The 20,327-nt window shown below is 41.3% G+C and overlaps 2 protein-coding genes across 2 annotated transcripts in view; both read right to left on the minus strand.

Moving 5' to 3' along the window:
* Window positions 1-20,327, minus strand: part of adgra1b (adhesion G protein-coupled receptor A1b) — a 195,270-nt gene that overhangs the window by 164,623 nt on the left and 10,320 nt on the right. The window contains exon 2 of the mRNA XM_085478355.1: window positions 5,849-5,920. Coding sequence (XP_085334481.1) covers window positions 5,849-5,920 — 72 coding nt within the window. The remainder of the gene's footprint in view (window positions 1-5,848; window positions 5,921-20,327) is intronic.
* LOC146695881 (general transcription factor II-I repeat domain-containing protein 2A-like) lies at window positions 17,802-19,594 on the minus strand. Its single transcript, XM_085476750.1, has one exon. The coding sequence runs from the start codon at window positions 19,476-19,478 to the stop codon at window positions 18,303-18,305; it is 1,176 nt and encodes a 391-aa protein (XP_085332876.1). The 5' UTR covers window positions 19,479-19,594; the 3' UTR covers window positions 17,802-18,302.

Genomic DNA, 20,327 nt, shown 5'->3' on the forward strand with positions numbered 1-20,327 from the left:
GGGCAGACACAAACACTGACTGAACACGGGGATATAGGAACTAAGGATACATAGAGACGCGAACTAGACAAGGGGATGCAGGTGATAGGGGAGACAGAGCAACTAAAGAAGACAGAGACATAAGCCATAAGACAGAACTCAAAGAAACCAAAAACTAGAAATTATAAATAATAACATAAACTCAAAAACCCTGGGTCGACGACCCAGGCATCCTAACACTAGCGGGTCGATTGGCGGTGCAAATGAAATATTTGTCAGGTTTCACTTCTGACCTAGAAGAAAAGTAGCAGTAAAAGCAGTCACATTTGCAAAAAAATAACCTTTAGTCAAGCAACACTTAAAATTAAAAGAGTTGCACAAAAGCAGCAGATTGGGGGAAATGCTTCTAAGGATTCCAGAAATGTGAAGAAAATTTCTTTGTTAACAGCTCAGCGTCGGTATCCAATTTTGGAACTACCCCTCTCATCAGTGTGAGAGATTTCTATTAGAACAAAACAAAAGGTCAAAGAGAGTGTGAAGTTCTTTTAAGAGACGCTTTTGATGCCCTCTTGCTTGCTGGTTTAGCACAACAAAGCAAACAACAACTCCCAACACTCCCACGTTACACCTGAATATTATAACCAGTCTGTGCTGAAAGTCTACGCTCCTCATCTGCTGCTTGTTTTAATCGTGGGAGACGGTTATTTGTGATTACCAAAACAGAGCGGGAGACGGATTGTTCTTCTGTCTCCCCCTCTGTTTCTCCAAACTTGGTCAGTGAGTCAGTCACACCCATGCTCCTCACATGTTTTACCTCAGCTGCGACCCAGCAATGATCTCCTTTAAAGTAACAATAAAAGCATTCATATTTCAAGCGTGCACTTTGATCCATTTAAGGCTTGATCATACTCCACGTCTTAGGTAAACAAAGGGGGTTGAGGGGGTTATAGCAATGCTTTTGTGTGATACGGGGAAATCTGGAAAATGTAAAGCAAGCTAACACTGCACTAGCAAGCCCAAGTTCACCTGCAGTGTTGTCTTACATGAAAACTAGAGCGCATACCGAAGGAGGATAAATACAATTATGAGTTAAGTTGGTAATAATTACACATAAATGGTTAACAAATTGAAATAGATTGAACAAGTAGCTGTGGCACTACCTAAAAATGTGTTCTGAGTCTTTAATCAGATGGCTTCACTCCATCTATTAATTGTTCTTAATGAGGAAACAAAATGAACTTATTCAATTGTCAATCAGTAATGGAAAGGTTCATTTGAATATTTGATTTTCTTTCTTTTTCTTTTACACTAACACATGTAATCTTAGGCTTTTTTCCCCTTTAAACTGCATGTGGACTGTAAGAATTCTAATAATGCTCTCATTTTTTCAGCTGTCCCTTCTTTTAACCTTTAACCCTTGCAGGAAAACGTCAGGGTCAGTCTGGTTTATGATCGCATAATCATCGAGCATTTCCCGACCTGCACTCCTCACTCGGAGCCCTGGACTTTACCCGGCCGCACATTCTTATGCACAACCGGCCGGGGCGATGTGTCCTTCAGCGACCTTGCCACTCCATCATCAATCACCTCCCAAGGAGAGGCGTTCACAGGGAAGACTGAATAAACGTCACTTTGTCAGTATGAACAACAGGACTCGCGAAACTTTTTAAACGACGCTGCCTCACACCTCTGACATCCACTTTTCAGGATGAGCAATTGCAGATGCTACTCTGAATTCTGATACTGTCTCCGGCCTGAGCCGTGGTCCGCTCAGTCTGACGGCCTGCCTCTAAACACCTCAGGGCTAGACAAATAATGTTTGGTCAAATAGACGAAAAAAAAAAAAAAAAAGATCCTCTGCTTTCAGTAAAGAAAACATTTGGACAGTCTGCGAAGGATAAATCTGCTGTCATAGCCACTGTCATGATCTCAAAAATACCCACTCCTCTCTCTGACACCTATAATCAACAACATGCTTGAAGCCAACAGAAGTGTGCTCGAAGAATCTCGACCTTATCATTAAGGAATCATTTATTTTCTGTAGTTGCTGTTGGATTGTTACGTTGGACTCTAGATGTTACATAAAGAATGCAAATAGAATATTATAATGTCCGCAATAGTTCCAAATTAAGTGCAATCTTTCTATAAAAACATTTGCTCATGAGTGTAATCGGTATGAGAAGGATATGCCAGCCTCGTCGCTTTCAGACAGACCCTTCGCACAGCGAGGCCTTCTGCGGTGGAAACACATGATTAAGTGGCAAAAGCTAGATTTAGTGTCCTGACCAGAGAACAGAGATGGGCTTTGTTTCTGCTTTGCTCCTGTGGGACCCAGTTTGGCTGACGGCAGTGGGCTGGTGTCCATATGGGGGGGGGGCATCACCCACAATACAGGAGCCCTCCATTAAAAGGACTCTATCTGGCCTACAGGGGCAAGCAAATCACATCAAAAGAGACTTCTATGGGGGATTAATAAAGTCGCTTAGTGTGCTGTATAAATTCCATCATTCATCAACGATGATAACAATAATGATGATATATATGAGTCCAGCCCCTAGCTAGGATTAGTAAGTTACAAGCAAAACAGTATACTCTCATCACGGAATTGGACTGGGAAGCCTAATAATGCTCCCCCATGACCTCGGATGAAAAAGTTAATGCTCATTTGGTTCAGAGTGAAATTACTATTAAAATGTTTCCTCAGACCTTGTCTCCAGAGCACCTAACCTTTCCCAAGCGCCCCTGTAAAACCACTGTAGTGATTTTCATGAAAAGTGCTACATTTGATTAACATTCAACTGATGCCTAAACCTAAAAATATGAGTGCATCGAGTTTTCACGCTCGTCTTTTCTGCTCTGCTTGTCCAAAAGAGCAAGTGCACTAAACTAAGATTCTGAAAATAATACAATATATGTTTGCATGTTCTCTAGCTACTCCTAGATGAGTGGACCAATCTTGATGTAATTTTGCATAAACACTGCCTAGGGCAGGGGTGTCCAACTCCAGGCCTCAAGGGCCGGTGTCCTGCAGGTTTTAGACGTGTCCGTGATCCAACAGAGGTGATTTAAATGGCTAAATTACCTCCTCAACATGTCTTGAAGTTCTCCAGAGTCTTGTAATTATTTGATTCAGGTGTGTTGATCCAGGGATCTCTAAAATATGCAGGACACCGGCCCTTGAGGCCTGGAGTTGGACACCCCTGTTCTGGGGTAATGTGAATGCTAAAATACATATGACTTATACAAATATCTCATACAAAATCCCCAAATCATATATAGTTATACATTTGATAGTTCAATTGAGTGTGTTTTTGTGTTTGTTATGCATTTTAACCGTCAGTGCAAATATTTAAACTTTTTGGTGCAGCTGAATGGCCGCTGATTATCGATCAAAGAAATAAGCCACTATAAAAGCATTTAAAATTTAGAAAATACTGCAGCAGAGCAGGCAGCAACATTGTGGGGATAAGAACACAATGTTTGGATAAGCATCATATTATAAGAGACTTTATAAACAACCTGTCATGTATTAAATCTTCTATATGAATTCATCATTAATTTTGCAGTATACATATTATTTAATATATTCTTCATTTTACTAATTTATATTGTTTAGATTTGACAACTAATAAATAATCTAATAAGTCAGTATTCTGGTAAATTTACCAGTATATAGATCTTCCATCAATGAATTATTAAATTGTGTGCTTATTGTGCCAATAATATATCTGGTACCATATATTTGTACGCAGAGTATATCACAAACACACGCATACTAAAATGAAAATCTGCGAAATGTTTCATGTAATCACGATTTTAAAAACTACTGGACGCTGCCAGGCTACCCTCAGCCTCCTAGTAGATACACCTATGGTATCACTTTGAAAATCATACATGACATCTTTCTCGATTTATGGTGTTCACAAGATCTTCAGAAAACTTGGACTCTCACCTTGACCTTAACCTTGAAGTCAACCTCACTGAGATTCAAACTCATCTCAGACTTTTAGTAGATGCACCCATGGAACGAATTTCAAAATCCCACGTCTCCTCGTTCTTGAGTTCTCACATTCACAAACTTGGGTGTCACGCCACCCACCCGCCTGGTGGTGTGACGATATTACCCCCTCAGCCTTTTATGGCAGAGAGGTTAAAAAGGGATGAAAAAGTGACAGTTATTCTTGACAGTTATTGTTTATTGAGCCAACACCAAAGCAAAGACCGGCGTGCAGTGCAGGGGGTTATTTTGAAGCACTTTTTTTTATTTCAGTGGTCCACAGGACATAACAACTGCATATAGAGAAAAAAACGTCAAATCTACTAAAAACTTCTACCAGCTTCCACCTTCTATGTTTGCTGGATTTCAGTTTGTCATTCACAGAGTATTTTGTCTGTTTTATTATGTCTGTGCCTAAACTGAATTAGAAAGGAAACAGATTGCCTCAGAATAAAAATGAATGAAACTAAAATTATCTGCATATCTAGAGCCATCGTTAAATAAGAAAAGATGTGCAAATCAGTTTCTGTTTCATTTAAAAAAAACAAAAAACTTGCAGTGGGATCCAAGTTTCCATTCCTGCCCCAAACGGTCTGTTTGTTGAAGAACATTGAGAGCGCAGCTGCAGCAAGAGTGGTGCAAACATATACACATGCCTTATTAAGCTTGTCAATCAGCTGCCAATTCTCCACAACCCTCAGATCCATTCAGTCAGCCAGCCGTACAGGAAGGCAGTCAGTCGGCTGTGCCAGACGAGGGAACAGCTGGCCGCCACTTTCAACTCACTGAGGCTACCTGGTTTGGCATCAGCTTCCAGCAACAGGCGTATCTCTGCCAAATGCTGCATGTGGCAGGAAGAATGGAAAGACTGAACCAAGGGAGTGAGGTGAAAGAAGGGATAGGCCACGCAAACTGCTGCTCCAAAAGGTCAGGTGCGACAGACCTTTGGCTGAATGTCCTTAAAAGCCTCGCAATCATCATCTCCATCACTCCAATGGAACTGGAGAGAGAGTCGGACAATTTAATGGCACTAATAAGGCCCGGAGAGACAGGTGACACCATCCTGTAGGTCACCAGGCGACACAGCCACCCAAAAAGAAGTGAAAGAGAGGCAAAATTATACCGCTGCCATTATTCCAATCTAAATTTAACTGTCAGTCAGCAGTCGGCGGAGACGGGGGCCAAAACTGACTGTAATAATATTCACAGCAGTCACTGATGTAGTTTGTGTGTGCGTGTGTGTGTGTTTTGGCGTGAGTGGTGAGCTTAATATGTGTGCTTTCACATGCACATACCTCTGGGAATGACTGACTGAACAGAGCAAGTTATCAAGCCATCCGCTCTGTGTGATTTCAGCCCCTTTCTGATTTCCTCATCAGCCAGTGTCTGTGTCACCATCAGGTAGAAAAGCAGCTATCACCGGGCTGCACGGAGGTGAAAGCAATCAATAGCTGACTTCAGGGGGGGACACAGGAGGAGCTATCATGGAGCTCATCATCAGGCTGTATGAATACAGCCCTCTGGGAGATTGCATATGGTGCGAGAGTCATCGGCATGAGCCCGCCACAGTCAGTCACACTGTCAGAGCACCCTGATCTCACACTGCATTAGTCCCTAATATGATGCTATATATTATCGCTTTTAGGACATTTACTGTGGCAATTGTGGTTAAGCGCAAGGGCTGGAAGGTAAAAGAAAAAAAAACACACTGGCAAGCCTCCTGCAGGGTAAAACCTGACAAGGATCTCCTAATTCCCACCATGTCCCCTGTTTGCCTTTTCCCAGCTACAGTGCAATACTGCTGCTGCGATGACAGCTATTAGGACTCTGGGGAGGACAAAACATTAAAGAGTGCTTGATTTAAGTACTCACAGCTTTTCCAGGGCAGCCAAGCCATAGAAGGAGCCGTTCCTCAGCAGAGAGATCTTGTTGTTACTCAGGTTTCTGTTTAGGGGCAAAAGATATGAGAGAGAGAGAGAAAGAAGTCGAGGTGAGCATGCGGAGCAAGTAAGAGGAGGCGCATTTGTAAATATCACAAAAACAGAGCTGGGGGAGATTACTTATTCAAATGGCTGATAAATTGTTTATCCTCTGCCTGTCAATATGTTAGCAAGAGATAAGGATTTATGCCTGATGAGATTGCGGCTGTAAATTACTCATCCAAGCCACGTTTTGGACTTGTTTATGGCCATTTGTGGTTAAGATGTGTAATGATCCAAGCCATCCACCACCCCCCACATGCCCCCTCCTGCACTCCTTCATGTCAAAATATTGGCCTAATAGAAAAGCTTAAGGAAATGCCAGGTCAGCACAATTCAGTCATCCATTGCTCACACCACAACAGCAAACAAATCAATGAAATGCACTGCAGGGATCTTTAAGTGATGAATTAATATTCAGAAGAGACGCAGTGCCTCCGTTTTGATTATTTCTATGACAGCCATCACTGCTTTTTCTCTTTTTTCCCCCTTTTTTGGGGATGAATTATGTCTGGGCTGGATGTAAAATGAGAAACTATGTTTCTCTGAGTGATGCATGTGTTTGGGGGAAATAGAAAAATAGCGCCTGGACAGGACTTCTCGGAGAGTACTTGAAAGCACAAACACACGCACACAACCTTATCGTGTCGCGAAAACGTAGGAAAATCCAATTTAACGCACGCTACACTTGCGGTATTTCTGTTAAACCTCTGTTATCTATCCGCAGAAATGAGCACAGCTAAAACAAATAAACACACATGGGGCATATCAAGGTAATCAGGTGGGTTTTTTTACTGTAGAAAAAACAAAACAAAACCCAGAGTGACTTATTAGACCACGTAAAACTCGGGCGCCTGCTGCGGGTGCAAGAGGCATTTCAGATAAGGGCCCGAGTCTCCTCGAAGCCCGCTGCAGTAATTACTTTTGCTATGTTTGTCGAGAATAACATGACCACACAAAGTCACCTCTGAACCAGTTACTGCTGGAAATACAACGATACAGCAGACAAGAACAGGTAGTTCAGGCCTCCACTCTGAAATAAATCTCTCTCTCAAGCCAGACTTCCATGAGCAAATTGGCAAATAAAGACTTTTTGAGTTTTTTTCATTATACAGATTTCCTCAGATTTCCTTAAAACAGCGAGACGGTGGTAATACATGATGTATGTTACAATGCACCAATTATCCCTTTATTCTTCTATTTAGACAATTCAGGGTTGGAGACTGTCCCATGAGGTCATGAGGTGACAGGCAGGGAGAACGTGTAAACTCCACACAAAAGGGCCCAGGCTGGCCAGTGGGTTCAAACACTTCCCTGGCAGTGTGAGACAGTGCTAACTACTGCACCGCCACGCCACACCTAGGGTTTGTGTCTCAGTTCAGAAGCCTGGTGCCAATCAATCATATCCAACCACACAGACACAGTTAAAGGAGATTAAAGCTTTTATAAATTAGAAACTACTCACTACACTACTCACTGTCTATGTGAAGAGGATTGCTTGTAGCTAAAAACCAACAGAGAATTGTGATTTTATTTTGTAGTTTCAGATCACAGAGGTTGTTGACTTTCTCCTTTACTTTATATCTTTTAACCTCAGCACAAAAAACAGCAGTGATGCAAAAATGAAAGCACAAACAGAGCTCAAAGGAGAGACACTGTTTATTATGTAACAGTTACATAGCCTGTATTAAAAAGACGAAGGTAGCCACCGTGTGATCATCCATCAGTTTTGCTTTTGAGTTAGTGTGTCGTTTTGTGAGTTTGTTTAGTGGCTAAAGAGGCTTTTTGTTTTCAACAGATTGGTGGGTTCCTTGTTATTAGCTAATGCTAGCAAACTTGCTAACCAAGCTTCCATGAACAATATGAATGCATTAATTGCGTTACACATTATATGAATGCAAACACCTGCTAATTAGTGTCAAGCAACAAAAAACTAAAAACTAAAAAAATTAAAGTAAAAATTTCTATAAATTTATTGAAATTAATACACATAATTTTCTCATTCACATTTAATTAGAGTAATTAAAGGTAATAGTATTTATAGGTACTGTTGGGGTAAAAAAAAGAAAGAAGGTATTTTCTCTGCAGACACATGGATGCAGATGCAACTTTACACATACACTGAACAAAAATATAAACGCAACACCTTTGTTACTGCTCCCATTCCCCATGGGATGGACGTAGAGACCTAAAATTCATTCCAGATACACAATATAACCATCCCTCCCAAACAGTGGTCACAAATCAGTCCAAATGTGTGGTAGTGGGCACATCTGCTATATTGAGATAATCCATCCCACCTCACAGGTGTGCCACATCAGGATGCTGATCTGACATCATGAGTAGTGCACAGGTGTACCTCAGACTGCCCACAACAAAAGGCCACCCTGGAATGTGCAGTTTTTTGCGCTATTGGGGGTCTGAGGACCCAGAACCGGTCAGTATCTGGTGTGACCACCATTTGCCTCATGCAGTGCAACACATCGTCGCATGGAGTCTATCAGATTGTCAATTGTGGCCTGTGGAATGTTGGTCCACTCCACTTCAATGGCTGTGCGAGGTTGTTGGATATTCGTGGGAACTGGTACACGCTGTCGTATACGCCGGTCAAGCACATCCCGAACATGCTCAATGGGTGACATGTCCGGTGAGTATGCTGGCCATGCAAGAACTGGGACATTCTCAGCTGCCATCTGCCCTGAACAATGTGAACCATGATTCATCCGTGAAGCGCACACCTCTCCAACGTGCCAGACGCCATCGAATGTGAGCATTTGCCCACACAAGTCTGTTACGGCGACGAGCTGGAGTCAGGTCAAGACCCCGATGAGGACGACGGGCATCCAGTTGAGCGTCCCTGAGACGGTTTCTGACAGTTTGTGCAGAAATCGTTTGGTTGTGCAAACCAATTGTTCCAGCAGCTGTCTGGGTGGCTGGTCTCAGACGATCTTGGAGGTGAACCTGCTGGATGTGAAGGTCCTGGGCTGGTGTGGTTACACGAGGTCTGCGGTTGTGAGGCCGGTTGGATGTGCTGCCATATTCTCTGAAACGCCTGTGGAGACGGCTTATGGTTGAGAAATGAACATTCAATGCACGGGCGACAGATCTGGTTGACATTCCTGCTGTCAGCATGCCAATTGCACGCTCCCTCATTGCTTGTGGCATCTGTGGCATTTTGCTGTGAGACAAAACTGCACATTCCAGGGTGGCCTTTTGTTGTGGGCAGTCTGAGGTACACCTGTGCACTACTCATGATGTCAGATCAGCATCCTGATGTGGCACACCTGTGAGGTGGGATGGATTATCTCAATATAGCAGATGTGCCCACTACCACACATTTGGACTGATTTGTGACCACTGTTTGGAAGGGATGGTTATATTGTGTATCTGGAATGAATTTTAGGTCTCTATGTCCATCCCATGGGGAATGGGAGCAAAAACAAAAGTGTTGCGTTTATATTTTTGTTCAGTGTAGCTGTAGGCTATGGTGCAAGAGTCGGGGGGATGATGATATACGCAGCGCTTATTCTGCAGCCCAGACTCACATAATTTTAAATACAACTCCAATGGAGATTCAAGGTTTTATATCTGCTAAAATATTGATTTCTCCAGCCAGCTCTTAAATCGTCTGCTGCAGGGCTGCTCTCTCTCGCTCTGTGATGCTGTGGATACGTACATACCCATGTGATCTGCTGCCTTGAGCTCTCCTTTGCATGTTGTGTATCTTCTTGTCAGCCAATGGCCACTTCACTCACTTACGCACATACATTCAGACAGATAGACAGTGGCAGATTTGCACAAGGTCAGATCCTTTTATCACCTTCCACCACTACCTTCCCATCTTCTTTTAACACAATGGGCTGTGGGAATGATCACCCAGGTTTAAGGAGAGAAGGCCAATTAGAATGTGGTGTTGATTTCTTCTGTGACGACAGTGCTCTCGTTATGGCTACATGCTCATTTTTAACCCCAGGATTAAGCAGCGGGATCCCACAATGCATTGTGCTGAACGGGCAACTCGCCGGCCAAACTGCTCAGGGTGCAGAGTGTGCACAATGAAAATGTACTTGTGAAGGCACAAACAGACATGCAAACTAGGCATGAACTCACAACAGGAAATAAATATTTGGTCTTTTTGGTCATGAGAATAAACAATTCTATAAAGATTTCTCTCGGTTTTTGGCTGAAAGGTTAAAAAATGATATTTGCACTTGCCATTTTTTGCACTTGCACTGGAGAATTGTCTCATTTAATTGAATAAGTTTGCTTCTGGGTGATATTTGGGGAAAGCACCTCTTTCTGCTCACAGTTGTCTTGGCAGGAAAAGCTAAATTGAGGACAGGAAGTCCCCTCTCAGCAAAAGGCCAGGATGGACGCAAACTCGCGTCAGCAAATTTGTGTCAACATCTAAGCTTGTATTTATATTTTGACCTACCCCAATAGCAAACTTCCAAGGAGATCGTATCTCTATTACTTACAAAATGACTCTTTTTTTTTTTGACAGAGAACTAGTGGGAAGATCCGGCGGGACAAAATCCGCAGAGCCAATACAAGAGACAAAGAATGCACAAAAAAGATAGAAATAATCGGGTGAGATAATAGACTTTTCACTAAGCCCCTCCATCCAGTTATTGCTGCTATGGCTGTCAAGCGTTCCATTGTTGCACAAAGCACTTTACACACTGATACCACAGGCACATTTATTATTTGAAATTTGCAGTAATTCTTTAAACAGTGATATGACAGCTGATTTCACATGGAAGTAAACAGTAGGCTTCTCATTTCCAGCCAACAAGTGAAAATCTATTTTATCTGCTGTACGAACGACTGTCGTTTGACAGTCCACTGAATTTAGTGTTAGAAGACTGAGGCCAAAGCTGCTCGTCACCCGCATGAAGTCATACTGTCACCAGCTGATGATCAGCGTCAGTATGGAATAAGGAGGAGCATGGGCATGTTTTGCATAGTAGAGATGGTTAACCGTAGTTATATATGACATTTGTGCCAGTACCACTTTTTTCCATCTGCTATGTGCCACTGCTTGTGGTACAGAACAGAGCAGCATTAACATGACAGAAAAGACACTGATTGTGTCAGACATGGCAGAGGAGGAGGAGCTGGAATGGAGGTGGGTTGCTAACCTTGCTCAGTAATGTAAATAACATGCCCTATATGAGATTTGCCAATCAGCTGTCAAATATCTGTCTGCACTGAAATCTCACCTGAACTAATTCCTCAATTATCAGTAAAAACGTAATTTAAATGTTACATGCCAAAAACGTCCTGTTTAACTGACTTTTATTTTGTGCTATTTTATTTTTACAAAACTGTTTTGGTTTTTTTTTACATCAAGTGTAGTTATTACTTGAGCCCTGTGTCTACTGTTTTGGGACATGGTGAAATTCAAAGGCTTGCAATTTATGTGGGCTTGGCGAAATCAGTCAATTAGAAAGTGTAGGGCCAAATTAACTCATGGGTTGAAGGGGAAAAAAGTTCTGTGGGTGATCAGCTCAACTAACAATGGGCTAATTTACTAAAAACCTAAATTCACAAATCAAAACAAGCAGACTGGATAATGGACAAGCAGTCTAGTAATCAAAATAAAACAGTCTCCAGTAACAGCAATGGCAATTTAGATCACTGAGAGCCAACTTAATGGTAATTTCGTGTCTTTTTTTAGTGCAAACTTCTCTGTTAGAAATTGCTGAGGGCTGCTTATGTTCTGCATAAATCAGAGGAGCACAGGATTTGTGTAGAAAAAGGGCTGTTACAAACTATCCCATAGTGTAAACCTGAAATCTGCAACAGCTGATCTGTAGGATGTGCAGAATAACACAAAACATAATCTACCATCAAATACTTACCCATCTGTGCGTCGATGAACTTGCTGTTATTGTGTTATGTGCAATAATGCAAGCAATTCTCTCATTTTAGGAAGACGTTTTTATAAAACCCATTAGACATCAGAGATCAGTCTAGAAGTGTATGAGTCCCATTCATTTTTGCATTTTGACAGTCATTTCAATATGGCAATATGTGCATGAAAAAAAATCACGAAAGGTGAAGATTTTATGACGTGCCATTTTCAAATGAAGGAATTTTCTCGATTAATTTTTCAACCATAACTGAATGTTACAAATAACAATTACAGTTCACAATTACAACTACATACAGAAACTGTTAAAAAACGGATAATATGCTCACAGAAAATTACGTTAGTTTTTTTTTACAGTGTAACTTTGAGCTATCCACTATATACAAATTCGTTCTCACTCATTTTGAGTATATCAGCATTCCTAGGGGCGACTATCACAGCCACACCCGGTGCAAAATAACACATGACCTAAAGTTAAATGCATTAAATTTAGTGCAATTTGCAATGAATTGCTTTATCAGACCTTTCTGATTTTCCACTCTAAAACTGAAACTCCTACAAAGACCTGCACAACAAGCCCAGTCACGAAAATACCTGCACCCTGTGCACTTTAATACCAAAAGAGAGTATTTCATTGGTGCAGTAAATTTGTAAATTTGATCCTTTAAGCTGAGTCAGATTAGACAAGATTTATAGACCACCAAATGTGAGTAAGCAAGAGTTTGTATGGATTTCTATTGTTGTTGATCCAAACATCAGTATCCTGCTGCGTTGGTGTCAGTTTGAATTCGTCTTGACAAAAGCTCTCTGCATGCAGGAAATTGCAGCAGATACAAGCCAGCATGGAAGCAGCCGGACATGGTGAGAAACTCCTTGGAAAACCGAGCAGGTCAATATCACAATATTTCACACGGAGAATTACTGAAAGATAACCAAAGAGCTCAAACAGTTTGAAGGGCCAGGTGGAGTTGATTCTGGTATTCCCTGAGCTTTTTCTAAATGCTAGCACTATAAATTGTGCCAAAACTGCTGCGCTTCTTTTCTAAAGCCACATATGAACAATGTGGCAGGGTAAAGGTGGTCGAGCTGAGACACTCACTGCTGTCGCTGTGTTTTCTCCAGTGTCTCCCATTCTGTTCCTACACCTCCCTCTGCGGACGGACGTCCCACTCAGGGACAGGCAGCCACTGTTTGTGCAAACTCAAGCGTGTCCTGTGCTGTGTTATGCTGCATGTATGTGTGTGCGGATTTGTGTGGATGTGCCTGCTTGCCGACCCCTGCATGCCTATCTCAGGCCTCTGCGCAACGTCCAGGAAATCACAGGAAAAACAGAATTGAACATTATGTAAACAGGCCATGACAAACTTGTGGAGGAGCCATCCAACTCTGTATTTACATTATCAATTATGTTCTCTGTGGATAAGCTGCTTTCAGCGAGGAGAAGTGATTCAGTATTGTCTCTGTGGGCTGCAGCAAATGGTCTATGTCATTGCTTACTGTGTTCCAGCGCCAACCACAGCCAGATGTGTATAGTTTATCTAGTAAATGCTGCATTTTCACAAAATTCCCACATGGCATAGGGCATTCATTTGTGTGAATGTTGAGTTTGCGAGCGTAAAATTGGAAGATTGAAGCACTGCAGAAGGTTAAACAGTTGATTAGTTAATTGATAATAAATTTGTGTGACAGTATTTTGATAACTGATACACACTGGAGTCATTTTTCAAATAAAAATGCCAAGGTTTTGATGAGAAATATGAGAACTGAGTACTGTACGAAAGTCTTGAGCCACCCCCATTTTTTTTTTAAGTGGTCCTGAGTAATAGTTCTCAAGACTTTCTGAAGGTCTTTTTTAAGTTTTTGGACATAACCTGGGAATAATTCAAGAATAAAAAGACATCTGATTCAACAGATAAGTAAGTGTTGTGTCTACACGTATCAGACAGGTTTTTAAATGTTTCTTTGGGCACTTATTAGCAGCCTGTTGCAAAAACATATCATTTGTTCCCATTAACACAGTTTAACAGGCATAAAATTGCTTTTGTTGTGTGTTGCTTTGTCTTTTCCCAACAAGGTGATTCCCAAAGAGCCATTAGCTGAAAACATATCTCAGCATGGTGTGCAATGAGCTCTTAAAAAATTTGAGGAACATGAACAAGTTGAGGATAAAAAGTGACATACCTGAAAAACTATGTACAGCTTAAGAACGGTATCTAAAAGTCATGTCATTGAGAAGTAAAAAAAAAATCCAGCAAAGACCTGACACGGGACCTGAGAGACGTGTCTGGACCTTTAGTTGATCCATCTACTGTTTCTAAGCCTTATTAGAAATAGTCCCAGTGGAAGGATGGCTGCTAAAGAGCCATTATTAAGAACTGGAAACAGGGGTAAAAGGCAAAACTGATGACTGTCACCAGTATGTATGGAGGACGTCAGCAGAGAGGTACGACAGTGCTTGTTTACAGTCATCTGTAAAACAAATTGAAGGCTCTGTCATTGTTTAGAACTGCATTTCATTCCAATGGTGTTTGGGATATTGTCAAAATGTTAAAAGTGATGCGACTATAAACACAGAAAATTATAGTCTAATCTACCATGTAATAAATAATAATAATAAATGAAAACATTCTGGATTTTTTTTTATTATGGCTTAATTTTAAACGTGACAATGATTGTAAACACACTGTCTCTGTAAACGCAAACCTGACAGAAAAACACACAGTAGAACACTAATCAATCACATAACTGAGGCAGTTTAGGATCATTCTGATAGAGAACAGAAAAAAGGCAGCTAATATCTAAAAAAGAGCTTTGAATGTCCTTAAAGGAGCCCGGAGAGCTACTTCAAGAAATGACAAGAAAGCTGCCTAATGTCTGGACATGTTTCAATAAATAGCTGCACCTATTTTCCATTTCCTAGCCAAATATAAAGAAAATTCTTCCTTTAAACAGGACCTCTTGCTCTTAATCTCCCTCCACACCACAGCTGGGATATTTCTGTGAGGCCGAACAAAGTCAGTGCTCTAGAAAACAGTCTGGCTGGAGCAAAGACATTCAGCTATATCATTATGGAGGAATAGAAACGAAAATAGCTCCCACGGAAGTAATCCAACACACCGATCATGAGAAGCAAAGGGAGTAAAGATCACAATCTAAACTATGGCAAACATTTAGATCTACTGGCCTCGAGGATTCAAGCCACTTCTCTTCAAACAGCCAAACCCAGTGTTTTTTTAGAAGATCAAGTTACTAGACAGGGCTAACCAAAATAACATATTTCACATCTACTAACATTGACCTTGGATGGAAAATTGCTTTAAGAGCTACCAACAGATGTTCACATGGCCTCTAAATGATGGTGAAGGTCATCTGACTGAGACACAATCTACCGTTCTACTGTTGCAGATCAGTTAGTCAGATTTGTTTGCTTGTGTTTACAGAAGGTTATAAAGTAAGGTGTTATTCTGTGTTATTCTTGTGATTTGACTTAAATATGAAGCAATAAAATGAAGCTTATCTTGTCTTTATCTTTAACAAAAGAGAAAGTTCTGTTTAGTTGAGTTCTTCAGTTGGGGAATTCCAAAAAAGTAAGTTCTTATCATAATCTTTATTATTATCTATTGCATGCAACTATATAGTTTTTCAGATGCCTTAGATGCTCTTCATTCTGATCAGAGTGAATCAGAGAGAAGAGTGCAGTCTTCGCTTGCTTTCCTTTTTTGTGCAAAGTGCCATATTCGCTGGGTTTGCCCTATTTGCTATTGAACAGCACAGCAATATTTCATCTTCTTGTTAGGGCAAAATATTGCATATCTTAAATTTGGAATTAACCTTTAGGAATGTCTTGTTGATTTTAATTATGTGACTTCATAATTTGATAAGTTGTCAGAACCAGCACAACAATAACCTCCGATTACATCACCTCTAGTGTACCACCTTATAAACAGCTCTACACTCTGCACTGATGACTGCAGACGGATTCAGATTGACTGTTTGCAACATATCAGCAAACAGTCTGTGTTCATAAAGTGGATAGTCTGTCAGTCAGGTAATTGCAAACCTTTGAGTCTCAGAGTGACTTCAGTCAGTCTCGCTCAACCTCAGGACAACCAACTGATCACCACAAAAATTCAATTAAAATTTTTTCGTATTCATAAGAAGCGTGACATTCTACTTTAACTTTAGTCTGATTGAGCCATAAAGGCGATTGGAGATCAGAGATTTGAGTTTACACTATTGTAAGCTAAGAATTCAAAAGTTCATTTACCGAATTATATATTAACCAGCAATAATATTTAGATATGAAAAAGGCCACATCACGAGAAATTACTTAATGGAAAAGTTCAATAGAAAAAATAAGCATTTTTTTAAAAGTTAGTTTTTTGTGATTACAGGCATTGCTAAATGCTGAAGCTACGTGACTGGAAGCCTAAGCAGTCTCTAACTATTAGGCTCACCACAGACATAGACATATAGCATCAGTGACTTGTGTTGAGTGAGTGGAGAAAAATGTGAAGAAGCTGAGTGACAAACACATATGCAAGCACAGGGCTCCTACATATGCACACAAATGGATACACTGACTCCCTGATTCGTGCACACACAGAGGCAGGCATACGCTCATAATCTAGCACACAGGGCTGATAAAAGCCTGCCAAGGCTCCTGTGAGACAAATAGAACAGCTAATACGATTCCCACTGGGATCACACATTGCAACAGAAGCAGCACACATCAGGGCTTTAATCACCTTGTTGTACAGTTAGTCAGAAAACGGGGTAAAGACAACATGCTTCTAAGCTGGCCTCCACTGCTCTCTCAAATTTATGGCCCTTTAAGTAACTTTAGTATTTACTCAGCGGCGTATGAAGGAGGCAGGGAGAGCAGCACAAAGAAGTATCCTTGGCAGACACTGTATTTGTCTTTACTTAATATTTTTTGGTAGTAGGTCTGGGTTTTGACACATTCTTGGTTTTTCCATGCTACAGTAGGATTTACAGCGACTGCTCCAGTGGTCATGAACTCTCGATCATTGAATCATTATTGTCTAACGCAGAACTGATCAGACCTGAACCACGTCAACTGCAGTCAGAGAGATTTTCAGGCAGCCAGTGTGAAGGCCAGCTTCTAAGTGATATATCTGTAGCCTCTGAAGAAACCATGACAATATCATTGGCATTTGCTGGTAACTAGATTGAGTAATGGCAGCCACCTCTGTGGCTGTAAAATGAAGCCAACATGGAAGTGGTAAAAACCGCACTTAAGTGGTCACTTGAGACTGGCTCCAAAAGCATGTCACTTCTTATCGACTCTATTGATAAAAATGCCCACCGTAAGAACTTTAACGAACAGGAACAAAAAAGTTTTGGCCTCCATAGTTTCCCCCTTTAACACAACTGTACAGATAGTGACTTATTTATTTATTTATTCATTCATTTACACCCATTTAGATTTTGTTGAGGACCAACGTTAGGTTTTCTTCAGATATGCTGACCACAGATGGTGTACGATGGCTACCGTGACATCACTCACTGGTTTCTGAATTCTCGTTTTCAAGCCTTTATGACATTTGACAAGGTGGGGTGGGGGTGGCCTGAGAAACTGCTTGATAACTGGCCAATGACTTTTGATTGACTGTGGCTAATCTCTCGTTTTAAAATATGGCATGACCAAGATTTGCAAAATAGATTTCCCAGCACCAGCTGAACACATGAACAGGAGTACCACAAACTTTGCAGATCACCTTAGAGACCAACATCCTGGTCTTTATGAAGAATTTTCAACAACACCTAAGTATTAAACAGCAAGAATGTTACTGTTTCACTTCTAGCAGTTACCCCTCATTAGCCAACTGTTGAGCTGTCATTAAAACAGCAGTTAACAAGCTCCTTCTAATAATACAATCATAACAGTTATGTGGGAACTAGGTAGCAAATGGAATTTAACAGGCACAGTCATTAGAGCAGGGGTGGGCAAACTTTTTGATTCGTGGGCCACATTGAGTTCTAACATTTGACAAAGGGGCCGGAACAGGAGTAGATAGATGGCATGCTTTGAAAACATCACCTCATTGGGGGAAAAATACACATCTTGGGATATGGAGAAAACATGTGCTTTAATTTCCAATGAAAATGAAGAAAAGCATTACAATAAAATCTCTGACTTCGAAATGAGCCTTTAAACACTGAAAATCAAATAAATGAATATTTTATTTTAAAGCACTGAAAGTTCTGTTATCCTTCAGGATATCACATCACTCTCCTCCTAACTCTTTTTTTTTTTTTCCAAAAACGGTAGGAGATGCAGATGTACTTGTCCTGTTCCTTTTATTCAATTTGTTTCCCCGGTGCCAAAAGTCAACAACGACCAGTGCAAGGACGAAACAGTTGCAGCAAGTCAGTCTGTGAAGCGTTATAGTTGATCTGCGCGCACTGTTCATTTTAACAACGTGCGTATCACGGAGAGACACACATTTTAATGGGAGCAGTGTTGTTGGTCTCCTTTTTTAGCCAGCGCATCAAAGTCTGGAGTTAGTTTTGTTGTGGCGATTCTCAGGATTGATCTGAGGTGTAGGTCTGTTAACTTGGATCTGTGGCTGGCTTTGTTGATGTTCATGACGCTGAATGTCTGTTCACACACGAAGGTAGAGCCGAACAAAGCCAACATCATCTGCGCTCTTCGCCTTAGATTTGGAAACGCGGCATCATTGAGTGAAGCATAGAAGTCATTTAGTTTCAGAGAGCTGAACTTCTCTTTTAAGGCAGGGTCAGACTGAAGGTTGATGAGTTCGAGCTGAAGCTCCTCTGGAGCTGTTTCGGGGTCTTGTGACAGAGGAAAGGCCACCAATTGAAGTGACTTGTCAATTTTATCGAAATCCAAAAACCGACGGCAGAATTCTCCGTGCAGTGCATCCAGTGACTCACTGTATTTCTTTACTTTTGCTCCGGCCTCTTTCAGCGTGGCTAGTGTAGGAAAATGAGTGAATGACTTGTTCAAAATCTGCCTGGAGAATAAAGCCAGCTTGGATTTGAAGGCTTTCACGTTTGTGTGCATGTCATGCACAAACTGCTCCTTCCCCTGCAGTTTCACATTGAGCTCATTCAAGTGTGAAAATACATCCGTAGCAAACGCGAAGTCACACATCCAGCTCTTGTTGCTCAGCTCAGGAAATTCCTCAGTCTTGCCCTGTCGCTCCAAAAACACGCCAATCTCCTCTTTGAGCTCCCACACTCGTTGAAACACTTTTCCCAAACTCAACCAGCGGACACGGGAGTGATAAAGCAGGTCCTGGTGATCCGCATCAGTTTCCTCCAGGAACGCAATGAACTGACGGTGCTGAAGTCCCCGTGCGCGTATGAAGTTGACAAGTTTCACCACAGGATTCACAACATGATTCAGCTGTAACACCGATTTACATAGAGATTCCTGGTGGATGATGCAGTGGAGGAAAATCACATCCTGGTCAGAGTTTTCATCTTTCACTTTATTCTGGATTCTCCTCAGCAGGCCAACGTTTTTTCCCGTTAAATTTGGAGATCCATCTGTGGTGACGTTAACAAGCTTACTCCAGGGAAGCTTCATGTTTTCGATGGCAGCAGACACTCGTTCAAACAAGTCCTCTCCCCGTGTTTGTCCTTTCAGAGACTCCATTGTCAAAAACTCCTCCGTTATTTCAAAGGTTTCGTTGATTCCTCGGATAAAAATGAGGAGCTGAGCAGTGTCTTTGACATCGTTGCTTTCATCCAGTGCTAAAGAATAAAAAGTGAATGACTTTTTGTTTAATATGCTGGTGATATCTTCATCTATTAGTTCTACACGGCGAGTCACTGTCCGCCGTGATAAACTGATTTTCTCAAATTTGTCTTTGGTCTCCGGGCACAAAATACCTGCTGTCTCTACCATACATTCTTTTAAAAACTCGCCCTCTGACAGTGGTTTGCTGGCCTTTGCTATTTTGAATGAAAGCATAAAACTGGCCTTGGTACTTGACTCTTGAATGGCAGTTTGACGGTGAAAAAAACTTTGCTGAGCCTTCAAATTAGCTGCCAACTTCTCAGCAGCAGATTCCCGTTCTTTTGTTGAGAGCTTGCTAGCATAATTTGCGTGCTTTGTGGCAAAGTGACGGCTAATATTATACTCTTTAAAAACCGCCACAGTTTCTTGGCATATCAGGCAAACAGCAGATGATCGGTGTTCAGTGAAAAAATATTTAGTTGTCCACTCCTTTTTGAACACTCGACATTCTCTGTCCACTTTCCTTTTCTTGGGACCGCTCATCTTCATAGAGGGGCGGTAGGTCACAGGGTAAAGTGCAAACGTGGAGTAATAGGCCTACGCCGCTTCACCTCAACAAAGCCAATATATCTAGAGTGCGCCATCTAGTGAGGAAACATCAGAATTGCAGGGGAAATAAAACATTAACAAGGTTAATTTATTAAATTTTTTTCAAGTTTGGCGGGCCGGATCAAAACGTTTAACGGGCCGCACGTGGCCCCCGGG

This window comes from Copadichromis virginalis, linkage group LG13, assembly GCF_057382275.1.
Source record: "Copadichromis virginalis isolate Kocher_CV1m ecotype Utaka linkage group LG13, C_Virginalis_male_GT1.1, whole genome shotgun sequence".
In the NCBI taxonomy this organism is placed as follows: Eukaryota; Metazoa; Chordata; class Actinopteri; order Cichliformes; family Cichlidae; genus Copadichromis; species Copadichromis virginalis.